The 12322-nt window shown below is 35.9% G+C and overlaps 2 protein-coding genes and 1 pseudogene across 2 annotated transcripts; all 3 read right to left on the reverse strand.

Annotated features, from left to right (window-relative positions):
• On the reverse strand, window positions 1–1972 carry LOC147560612 (desmethyl-deoxy-podophyllotoxin synthase-like). The gene is made up of 2 exons (XM_086664414.1): window positions 887–1972; window positions 1–808 (listed from the first exon to the last, which is right to left on the reverse strand). Exons 1-2 carry the CDS (start codon window positions 1802–1804, stop codon window positions 182–184), a joined length of 1545 nt encoding a protein of 514 aa, XP_086520540.1. The 5' UTR covers window positions 1805–1972; the 3' UTR covers window positions 1–181.
• A 4470-nt stretch (window positions 1973–6442) lies between these two features.
• On the reverse strand, window positions 6443–8059 carry LOC147560613 (serine acetyltransferase 1, chloroplastic-like). Its single transcript, XM_086664416.1, has one exon. It carries the CDS (start codon window positions 7779–7781, stop codon window positions 6738–6740), a length of 1044 nt encoding a protein of 347 aa, XP_086520542.1. The 5' UTR covers window positions 7782–8059; the 3' UTR covers window positions 6443–6737.
• Window positions 8060–10034: 1975 nt separating this feature from the next.
• LOC147560614 (small ribosomal subunit protein uS10c-like) lies at window positions 10035–11474 on the reverse strand (annotated as a pseudogene).
• Window positions 11475–12322: the final 848 nt, after the last annotated feature.

Raw genomic sequence — 12322 nt, forward strand, 5'->3', positions numbered from 1 at the left:
TAACAAGGAACTAAAATTTGTAGTTTTCTTATAAAAAAAGATGCGTGTTTGATACAAAAGAAAAACATATCAAAGCAATAGAGCTTGAATTGGATTTTATCTTATTCTAGACAGAACATAAGAGAGTGCAATCAACATGAAACCATGTAGTTATAACAAAATCAAACTACTACTTCGTATCTTACTTATCAGTAAGCGAAGGACGATATAGGATAGGAATCAGGAGCAAATCGTTTTTCCTCCGAAGGCCCATACCGAACGATTCAGACATGTCAAGATCTTCTGGTTTGAGCCCATTAGGGAGCTTCCAATCAAAATGGTATAACAATTGAGCAAGTTGAAGCTCAACATTAGCTATGCCAAAACCAATTCCTGGACACATTCTCCTTCCAGCCCCAAATGGAATATACTCAAAGTTAGTCCCTTTATAATCAATGGAACTACCGTTGAACCTCTCTGGTTCAAACCTCTCAGGATCACTCCAATATTCGGGATCTCTTCCAATCGCCCAAGCATTAACAATGACTTTCGTTTTCAATGGTATCTCATAATCATCAATTTCGCATCTTTCTCTACATTGTCTTGGAAGTAATAGTGGAAGAGGAGGGTGTAGTCTTAGAGTTTCTTTGATAACAAATTTTAAGTAGTTTAGTTCAATTAGCTCGTACTCCTCAATCTTCCCATTTCTATTGAGTACTTGTCTAACCTCAGATTGTGCTTTCTCCATGATTCTTGGGTTCTTTAGAAGTTCCGACATTGCCCAATCGATTGTTGTCGATGAAGTTGAAGTCCCTGCGTTGAAAATGTCCTAATCAAAGCAATAAAGTTAGTAACTTCTCATTAGCTGCTCACTAAACAAACATCGAAAACAAATGTACTTACTAACCAAGATAACAGCTTTTAGATTGTTAGTTGTGATTGGGAATCCAAGTCCACTACTCTCTTGAATTCGAAGTAGTACATCTACTAGATCTTCTTCGAGTTCACTCATCTTGTTCTTGATTTCTATCCTATTCTCTCTATGTTCTTTGATGATATTACCCAAGATTCTATCAACTTCTTTATGAATCTTTTCCAATTTAGGCTTCACATTACTAATAACATGAAGGAATTTTAATGAAGGGAATAAATCTGCAATCGTAAACCCACCCAACATCTTAGTTGCTTCCTTCATCAAGGATAAGAACGCTTCTTTATCTTTCGATTTCTTACCAAACGCGGCTCTTGAAATAACATCATTAGTTAATGAAAAAATTTTAGTACTAAGATTTATCTGCGAACCACATTCGAGAGAAATATTTCGAACGAGATTAGTAACTTCTTCTTCCCTTAGAGACTTAAGCGAATGTACTTGTTTAGCACTTAAGAGTTCTAAGACGAAAAGCTTTCTCATTTGTCTCCAATAATCACCATAAGGAGAGAATGCTACATCTTTATAATTGTATGTCAATATCTTAGCAGCAAGAACTTCACCTCTATCAACAAACATGAGGTCATGAGTATTCATAACTTGTTTAGCTACATTTGGAGAAGAAACGACGATAACGGAGACTTGGCCGAGTTTTAGGTGCATAAGAGGACCATATTTCTTGGCTAAGTCTCTGAGAGAATGATGGGGTAAGCCTAATATTTGGTGTAAGTTTCCTATTAGAGGTAGTTTCCATGGTCCTGGAAGTGATTTTGAGTATGGGTTTTTCGTTTTGGATCTTTGGTTTGTTGATTTGAACTTTGTGATCAATATGAACAAGAAGGGGATAATGAAACCTAAGAGTAGAAAATTGAAGGATGGGAATTTGAAATCCATGGATATGAAGAGGATTTTAAGAATTGAATTGGGTAATATGGTTGATAAGCATCTTTATAGAGATTGAGGATCACAGAAGCCAAGGAGAAAACAACAATACATGGTCAATAATTCATGTGTGGTACACTTGTGACTTGAATAAGGTAAATGGTTGACCCTCCCAATCCCAAATCTCCAAAGTTTTTAGTATCTCAACACTTACCATTAATTAGCCATTTGGTGTCTTCTTTCACAATTTTATTATTTTTAGGGAAGATTCAATTACGTGTTGGTCTTGGTTTAACCTGTGACATCTCAATAGTTTTTTAGGTTGGACGAGCGTGCAATCACGTGCTATTTGCAAATCTTTTCATACTTCACTCGTGCAAACCTCACGTACGAAGCTGAAGCTTACCAAAATGATAGATTTCATCTTCTTCTATGTCGTCTTAATAAGTGGATTGGGGCCGATCCTTAATAGAAAGCAAATAAACGAAAATAAAAAAAATCAAAATTGCAACAAGCCAACACCGTCCTCGTGGCCAGTGTTTCCTTAGCCTAGATACACCTCTTATATCATCATCTAGCACAATAAGATGAAGCTACACCTTGGGGATGATTCCTAAGATTAATATCCTCATTTTTGTCAAGTAGTCTGCTGCCATATTTCACTCCCGAAAATTGTGGGGAAATTGTGTTGTAAAACATTCTAACTATCCAGATGCTAAAGTGTTTATTCTCCCCATGGGAGCATAGATAAGGTGACAAATATTATCTGAATCTACCGAAATTAGCACTCTCCGAACCCAAACATGCTGGCCAACTCCAAGCCAAACTCAACACCCTGTAACTCATGTATATATAGTCTCCGGTGGGCATGTACTCATGCTTGCTGCATACACATGCCCATCTGTGTCCCTTATGACAGCCCCAAAGCCAGCAGACGAGGAGCTAAGGCTTCCGTCTGTGTTTATTATGTGGTAACCTGCCATAAGAGGGTTCCATTTGATAGCTTCGTAACCTGGCAGAGCCTTGGAAGGTTTATATTCCACCTTTCCATTATAGCGCTAGTCATCAGACCTTGAACTTGCTCTTTCCATGCCAGAATTTTTATTTTAACTTCTTGGATTATCGAGACAAAACCAAATTTGAGCTTGTAAACTGATTCTGAATCTATTGCCATGACGTTCCTTCCATATCTGATAAACATGAGCATTCAACACTAATCTGCCATATGTTTACGAATATGATGATCTCCTTTGAGATGGTTGCAGCACCATGTTATCTCTCCATCCCACGTAGTCTCAATCGATCGACTATTCGACTGTGCCCGAGAAGGTGAACAGAGTGTGGGTTAACATTTAATCCCCATTGGCTGAGTTTTTCTTTTGTTTTCAAGCGTCGGTGCAAAGCCAACCAGGTTATAGACGAGTGTCTAGGGATGCAATTGCTAAACCAAACCAGGCCAATCCAGCTTTTCTGGGGCCTAACCAGCCGAATAGCTTTGTAACTATCCTTGAGATTATATTGGGTTCCAAACTACAACATACCGTTTGCCATGCTCTATTGGAACTTCATTCAGCCGCCTTCCAATCTCACCTAGATGTCTGTATACATGATCAGGAACCATCCATCTCCCTTCTCGAATGTCATCACATAGGAGTCATAGAGAAGTTAAGAATTGAACCTATCATGTAGAAGGCCTAGAGGGTGCCAAACATCCTCCCAGATTTTTGTATTTGTGCGGTCGCCAATGAGGGTAGTAATGATAGTCTTCCATCTTCTTATCATTCTTCTTCTTTTTTATATGAATAATAACCCCGGAATTCAGAGATTCTAGACTTATCGACCCTGCTTAGAGCTACCAAATAGGCCTTTAACTCACTATACTCCACCAGTGATGAAAGAATCTTGACCTCTCCTTGATGGCTTCACTGTTAGGTCCCCCTACCAAGCAAAACAAAGATAAGAAGAGCTTCGTCAACCTATGCACCCTTGCTACTACAATTTGGATCATTTGGAGTGAACGAAATGCTAGACTGCTTGAAGCAGCAACCGAAAAAAAAGAAACATTAGAAAACGTAGTTGTTAAGATCAATGGGTCGATGTTCAATTGGGCAATCAAACAACCTTAGATCAAAACACAAACTTTAGGCCTTTAAGCCTATCACGTGTGGACCTAACTCTGCTACCATGTCAAGTTTGTGGTCATCAAACTCAAAACCAATTGGCAATGAGTGGAGAGGACCTATACATTATATTATTGGTTGCTAGTTACCCCTTCTCCCATGTGGGACTATTCTTACAGTTTCTACGTTATCATGTAGCTTCCAAGACTCAAGAACCACGACTGCAACTGTTGGAATCTTTCAGCCATTAGGTACTTCCTATTCGACATGACATGTGCCAAAATCCTATGTGCGACTGTCGCCCCAATATTCAACATGTGACAGGCACCTAAAGAGGTAGTAACTCTATGAAAGAGCTTTTGGAATTTGGCTCAATACTCGGGCCCAGGCCGTGCATTAGATTCAACCACAATATACTTTTCCTTAGAGTGAATGACAAATCTGCGAATCGTATTCTTTAAATCTTGAATAAAACTCAAGTTTATTGGTTGAGCAAAAAAGAGATGAATTGAGGGCGCTATTAAAAATCAAAAAATTTGATAATAATAACAGGTGGGAAGTATCATAAACTTGAACCAAATATCTCACGAGTCTTATTGCTCATCTTCTCAATTAATTTCTTTTTTATTTGACAAGTTTAGAAAATCAACAGGTGGGGATTTTGCATCAAACCCATAATTTATTTTATTTGGATGGTGTGGTTACCAAGTTGGTTTCAGGGTTCTAGACGCGAAGTCATATCCATTAAAATTTGTTAACCTTTCAAAAAGAAAAGGAGATATATTGGTGGAGACGCAGAGCTGAGCGAAAAGAGAGCTGAGGTGGTAGGGAGAGAAATTATGGCGCCAGAAACGACAAAGAAGAGAGTAGTTTTAGGAAGAAAAGACAGTTTTGTTTTTTTTAATCCCCCAAGCATTCGTCTCCTACCAATGTTGAATTGAAAGTTATTCGAGATCTAATTTAATGAGATTGATCACAAGTTTTTTTTTTTCCGATCATGAATGTTGTTGTTTGAAGCCCGACTAACTAAGTTATCTATGTTATTATAAATCAGATGAGAAATGACTAAATATAACATTGTTACTTTTTTTTTTTGATGAAAAATATAACATTTTTACTTGAGACCGATAAATTACGAAACAACTAAAAATCAGATAGGATGAGCCCTTCCATCAATCAAGTTATTTGAATTTATGCACATCTCTAATGTGGTTCCAACAACTTATTTGAATATAATAGTTATTTCAGAATATAAAGAGGAATAAAATGAAGGTTGACACATTCTACTCGACATACGTCTTGGCGAAGTGCTATCTGATCGAGACTAGTATTATTTTTAAATTTTTAAATGTATATCAAGATTAAAAATTAAAATAATGAACAATTCGAGGATTTTTGTGTGTTTCAGAATGATAACATTACTACGAAAACAAAACATGTGGTCCACAGATGTGTGTTTGAGAATGAAAAGAAAACCCTAACTATTGAAAAATTGAAGAGACTAGTGATTTTGGAAGTGAAAGGCCACACACACTCCTTTTCAAGGATCCCCAAGAGACGGCCTACTAACCATGTACTCTCTCTCTCCTTTCATTATCTAAGCCTTTGTCCATAGCACTCCCAGTCTCCCACCACATGAAATCACTATAAATGTTTGAGTGTGGGACTGTGCAATTGGGCCACCACAAATCAGCAGTGTCTATTTTGAACACTATTTTTGTGGCCCTTGTGGGGACTTAAGATTGACATAACTTTAATAATATCTCTATTAAAATCCTTGAAATGAACAAAGTCATATGATAAAATTTGTTTATTTTGTATTTCAAAATTTAACAAGTTCATTGGATAATATGATACTTTTATGAAAATTAATGGCTTAGGATTATATCTATGTGGGGTTTATATTGATATGGTAAAACTCAAGGTCAAGTTGGTCTCGAATCAGTTTCATATAAATAATCTTCGACATCGTTGTTATCTACCGGTCGGGGTTTAATAACTGAAAGTAGATCAACAACAGAACTTCAAAGGCAGAGGGTGCAAGCCGTGACCACAACTTAGGCCGCAGATTTTCAATGAGATTTGGTATGGGTGGGTGGAGAAAATGATTGTTAATGAAAGGTTCAGTTTAATCATTGGCCTAATTTCTGATAGCTATGAGATTCTTCTCTAGTTAGACACTTTACATGAAATGAAATCTCATTTTTTCTTCGAATATGCATGAAGGAAAACCTAATCTCTTCCTAATGATCATCTCATAGTTAACTTGTTGACTAAGTGAGCAAGATTTCTCGGTGATGGATTAAAACAAATGCATTCATCATTCGTTCTATTAGTGATTCTATGAGCTAAAAAATACAATAACAAATTATTTTTGGTCCACTCTATCTTTCATTTTTTTCCCATTCTTTAAATCAATAGTCCAGTCATTAAGGAAACTAAAGACTTGTTAATAAGGATTAGATTAAGTTCATTTAGGATAAGATAGAAAATAATTGGCTTTTTAAATATAAGGGAAAAGGACATCTACTTTTGTATAAGCCTTTATAGTAAGCAACTTATTGTCCTTTATATTTTTTTTTATATAACTTGCTATACAAACAAGTATAATACATTCCGATATTCGATAAGTATATTCCTCACTAGATAAAATCTAGAGAGAGAACAAAAACTAATTAACTACCCAAAGTGGGGTTATTGCTAAATAACCTCCCATTATAACATTTACTCTTAAAATAAGTGGAATGAGAAAAGTAAATACGACTTTGCTAATTCTTCTCCACTTTTAGAATAGAAGACATTACAGCTTAATCTAACTTTCGAACTTAAATAACATAGTCAGACCAGTCGGATATAAACGAAGTATGATCCATAGTTAAACTGGGAATCCTACTCGACTTAACCGGGTTTTGTTTACCTCCAATCAGTCTCGCTGGATTTCCAACCGCTGTTGTTCTTGCAGGTACTTCTTTTAGAACGACCGATCCTGCTCCGATCTTAGCTCCATCACCAATTCTAACATTTCCCAATATCGACGAGCCCGCCCCTATCAAAACACCATTACCAATCTTAGGATGTCTATCCCCACACATTTTACCTGTTCCTCCTAATGTCACATTATGTAGTATTGATACATTATTTCCAATTACAGCCGTCTCTCCGATTACGATTCCCGAGGCATGATCGAACAATATGCCCCGTCCGATTTTCGCCCCTGGATGAATATCAACTCCAAATACTTCAGATACTCTGTTTTGAATCAAAAGGGCTAATGTTTTTCTATCTTGTGACCATAATTTATGTGAAACTCTATGAGATTGACATGATAAAAACCCTTTGAAATTAAGTAAACAATGAACATAACTTATACAAGCTGGGTCTCTTTCTTTAACAGCTTTAAGATCTTCTTTAATGGAGATTCTTATTTCTTCATCTTCATTAATAACATTCAATAAAATTTCAGAAAGAAGAGTAATTGGAAGATTTGAATTGCTTAATTTCATTGCTATATGATTAGCTAATGAAGTTTCAAGAGAAGAATGAGAGAGAATTGATGTATAATAATAAGCTGATAGAATTGGTTCTTGTTTGATATCGAATTCAGCTTCTTCTCGAATTTTTAACCATAAACTATCATCGTCTTCATCGAATTTTGTAGTGAAGATTGAAACAGAGTGATGAATTGGTATTTTATGATCTAATTGATTTATTGAACAAGAAGATGGAAGATCAGAGAAATTATGAAATGGGTATTTGATGTATTGGTATACTTGAGAATTAGTAGTATCATTTTGGGTTTGTTTGGAATTGATTGAACAGAGATGCTCTGTTGGTGATTTGGTTCTTGGATTATGAACACAAGCTGCCATGGTTATGAAGATTTGCAAGAGATTAGAGAGATGGGTTTTTTTCTAGAGAGATGAGTGAGATGAAGATGAAGATTGGGTTGATGGAAGAAGCTATATAGGTGGAGAATTATGAGGGTAGAACTTTCATGGAAAGTTATGGGGAGCAAAAATTATTTGTGTTTTTTGTGGTTACCCTTGATTTAAAAATGGCTGGTCTTAAGGGAAAATAGTAAGCGAATTTCAAGTATCCTATAGAATAAAATAAAAATAAAAAACTTTTGTATGATGTAACATCAAACGTCAATGAAACCAAAGAGACGAAAGAAGAAATCAATAAATAAAAGGTGGATGTCTTTGTTTGTGCTTATAGACCTCTCGCATGAGAGTGCAACTCTCAAATTCACCACAGAATCACATGAGGCAACCCGCCCACGACCCCCTCATTTATGTCATAATACAACAATTTTGATAAAAAAAGAATATGATAAGAAGATAATGGTATTGTCAAGTTCTGATTGTAACTAGACCATTACATCTACATTTTTAGGGTTTCTTGATAACATTTTTTTAGTTTTGCTTTTCAGTTAACAAAATATAGGAAAGTCTTTAGAGTCGTAAAGAAGTGGAATTAGCGACAATGATGTGTAACTTGATAAGGGAAAATATCCAATTCTAACAATAAATTGAAAAAAATGACTTAAATAATTAGCTTTTTTACCTATATAAATATTGACTACAACCGGAAGAAATATGGTTTCTAAAATGTTTCTAGTTGATCAGAAAATGACATAATTCTATTACCTTGACCATTAATTTTTTGTAATAACTTTGGTTCTATAAGGAATTTAAGATGTGGCTTTTGTGTTCATTTGAATTTCGAAATAACAGTACCCGTACAAATTATAAACGAAAAATACTAGAGAACAAGATAAATTAGACAAATTTTGAGGTATTCTTTTTCCTCTACTACCTTAGCCAGTGTCCAGTGACAAGCTTTGAGTGAGAGGTCCTAGTTAACGGGAGGTTCATCACTCCAATGCAAAATACAGTAATCGAGGAAGACATCTGACGGCAGTTGTAATATCTGACAGTCACATCAATGCTCACGATTGGTCCTTGAATCAATTATGGCTGCCTCTTTGACTATCTGACGTTTGAGATGACGTCTAAGTCCTCTTGTTCACGAAAGGTAACTACAACACTTGAGTGATACTTTGATTAAGTGGGGTGCCTATGCAGTAATGGTTTCCCTCCTATCTGCCAAATTCGAGGGGTCTCGGATCCATGCCTGAGTTTGGTTCTCGGACTGGACAACCCAAGACCCTTAGCAAGATCTCGGACTGGACAATCCAAGACCCTTAGCAAGATCTCGGACTGTCCAATTTGAGACTTCTCGACTGGCACCCGAGAGTATGCTTACTTTCTCAGATTTTTCACTCCGAAGATAAGACTATGCAATTAGAATTGAGTGATGTGATTTTGCTTCTATAATGAAATTGAGAGTAAAACTCTAAAAAGAATGTCTGTCTTCAAATTGAGTGATATGTATAACTTTTTCTGAGAGAGACTTGGCAAGTGCTCGTAATTGTGGCTCTGTTAGACCTTTTATTAGATCAACGTGTTTGCGACAAGATGGGAAAGAGATAGGTTATACTTCTTAAAATGAGTGAAGCATTATCTAATATACAAAAAGTAGTATGGAAGCACAAGAAATCTCATGAATACAAACATCACTATCATTTTCTCAAGAAAGTAAAAAATAAAAATAAATGTAAAACTTATCTATCATAAAACCTAATGAAATAAAATTCCACTTTAAGAGAGATGAATGTAGTTTCTGATTATGTTACTGAATTAACCATTGAAAATTAGGTTACATTTCTTTTTCCAAGTCAAATGTAAAATCTGGCTAGAGGTATGAATTTACCCGAGTCAGATTTCAAAACGATTATTACGTCTGACATAGCTGACATGGGTTGATTTTTAGACCACTTAGATTCAAAAGATTCAAATTTCTTGAAGAAAAAAGCCACATTACATTTATTTTGTCAACTATGTAACTTGAACACTCAATTTGGTACCTGGTCATGACTCGAGGACCGAAGCGACCTGGTTGGCCCACTCGGAAAGAGTCGGGGTACCCGATGCGTAGGCATGCTCGACCAGCCCAGCTAGTACCAATACCAGCCCAGATATGAAGTTCGATATTTTTCTTGTAAATGTTGTTTCATAAAACTGATACAAGTTACAAAATTTTGAGAAAAGGCAGTTCGAAGAAAACTGTAACTAAAGAAGAAATTAAATTTTAAGATATAATGCTTATCTAAGCTGAAACAATTTCGAGTTATAATTTTACCTCGACATCTACACCGACAGGTAAGTCTGAGTTGCATCAAAGAATCAATTGCTTGCGCAGTTGGGTAGAGAATATCGATGAGTCAGTTGGTGAGTTCTAATTTCAAAATGAAATCTTGCATCTTTATGAACACAGTAGATAGAGAGGTACAGGGCCCATGGACTTTGCATTGGAGGACTTTGCTGCATCTAGTATTTGGTTGCACGAATCTTCGATTAGGGGAACCCAGTATGATCTCAACTTAATTCTTATTTTTTGTTTAGGTGCCCTCTACAAAGAGAAAGAAAACAACCTCGATTGATCGGTTAGCATATCACTGTCATTAACATTCATGAAAGGCGGGCTACCAACCAAACTTCCAAATGATCTAAATGATCCCTTTCATGGAAGATCATATAAAGTTTGACATGTGGGACTATTATCACACACCATCTCGGCCGTGGCATTCTTTGGAGTGTAACACAGTGTCTTCTTGTCAAGTGATAAGAGAACATGTACCCAAGAGCCCTTTCATTGATGAGCCTATCTCTAACAACATATCAAGTTTGTGACATCCAACTCAAAAGCCAACGGGTCATGACCGGACAAGCACTAGATATAATTGAATTGATCATGAGACTTTCCTTCGTCCCCGTGTGACTATTCTTATCGACCATGACGTTTTGAATTAGATTTTAGTAGTCTTTGGGAGAAGTTTTATACGTTTAGTCTTACTTTCTTTATTGAAGTCTTTCACCAATTCTCCACATTTTGAATTACTTAATTGTGACAGCCAAGCCTTCGCAGTTAATAATATTGTCTTCCCTTTTGGCACCATAAGCCCAAGTGTACAGGTACAGGGTTTTGTTCTCGGCGGAGACTCTACGAGCCACACGATTCACCCTACTATCATCAGAGTACGCCTCGACACCAAACACCATGAACCTCAAATATGTAAACTTAAAATTGAGCTATACACAAACCCAAGACCTAAAATCCCAAAAAAGAAGTAGCTAGAGTTTAAGACCATGAAGAAAGAATGAGTACCTTATCAACATCAGCACCTACAGAGATTTTAGAAGTAGCTAGAGTTTCAGACCCACCAACCTGAAAATCCCAAAAAAGAAGAAGATGGTTTTAACATAACTTTCAATTGATAAAACATTAATAATAAGTAAACCAACCTCGACTGAAGTTGAATCAGATCCATCAGGTAAACTTTGAAGATTTTCTTGTATAGCAAAGACCTTAGAAGATTGATTAGTTTTTAAAGATGGAAATTTCGACAAATTTGTGAGTAAAGAAAAAATTGAAGATTTGGGTTTTGTTGATGAAATGTTGGTATTGCAGAATGGAAGAAGATGAAGAGATGTGGGCATGGAAGAAAATCACCATTTTTGCCTCTCTCTCTCTCTCTCTCTATCTCTCTGTGAGCTTATCATTCAAATTTGTTTCATGGTCACTTTTGACAACACTTTTGGGGTCAGTTACTGCAACACTTTTGAAACCAATACTTGCACACTTTTGGCCACTTTCGACGACACTTTTGTAGTCACTTTTGGTAACGCATGTGTTACCACTTTTGCGGTGCTTATGCATTAACTTATGGTAAGTTCTCGAGGTCACTTTTTGACAAGGCTTATGATTTGTAAGGCTTTCGGAACCACTATTAGCAACAAGTGTAACATTTTTGGGCCCGCTTCTGCCTATGCTTTTGGCATCACTTTTGTGGATATTTTGTGACGTTTTGGATATCTTCTGCAATCTAATGAATTCTAACCCTTAAATATTAGTATCTCAAAATTTGCTTAGACCGGGCTATCAATTTTGTGATGGTTGTGGGAATTGAAAATTCATTTTCCAAAGAAGAGGAGGATATATTTCAAACTACTGTATAAATCATAAACACAGAATCAAATTCATAAAACAAAATAGCATGGAATATTTGTTATGAACTTACTGAAATTGTAAAAGAAAATGTATTTTGAAGGTAATCTATATATCCTTATATTTGGAAAAGGCTACTAATACTATTTGGGATCGTAGTTGCTATACTTTCACAAATCACAACGATTGAAAATTGACTTAGATTTATCATGATAAATAGTCTAAAATAGGTGTTAAAATTATGACAGACTTATTCCCTGATTTAGCAGTATATATACCTAATTAATTTTTCAAATTCAAATTCAACTGTAGCTAGGAATAGAAATTTAATTTTCCTAAC

This window comes from Eschscholzia californica, unplaced genomic scaffold (assembly GCF_041429995.1).
Source record: "Eschscholzia californica isolate CP2 unplaced genomic scaffold, dmEscCali1.0.p SCAF_2, whole genome shotgun sequence".
Classification (NCBI taxonomy): Eukaryota; Viridiplantae; Streptophyta; class Magnoliopsida; order Ranunculales; family Papaveraceae; genus Eschscholzia; species Eschscholzia californica.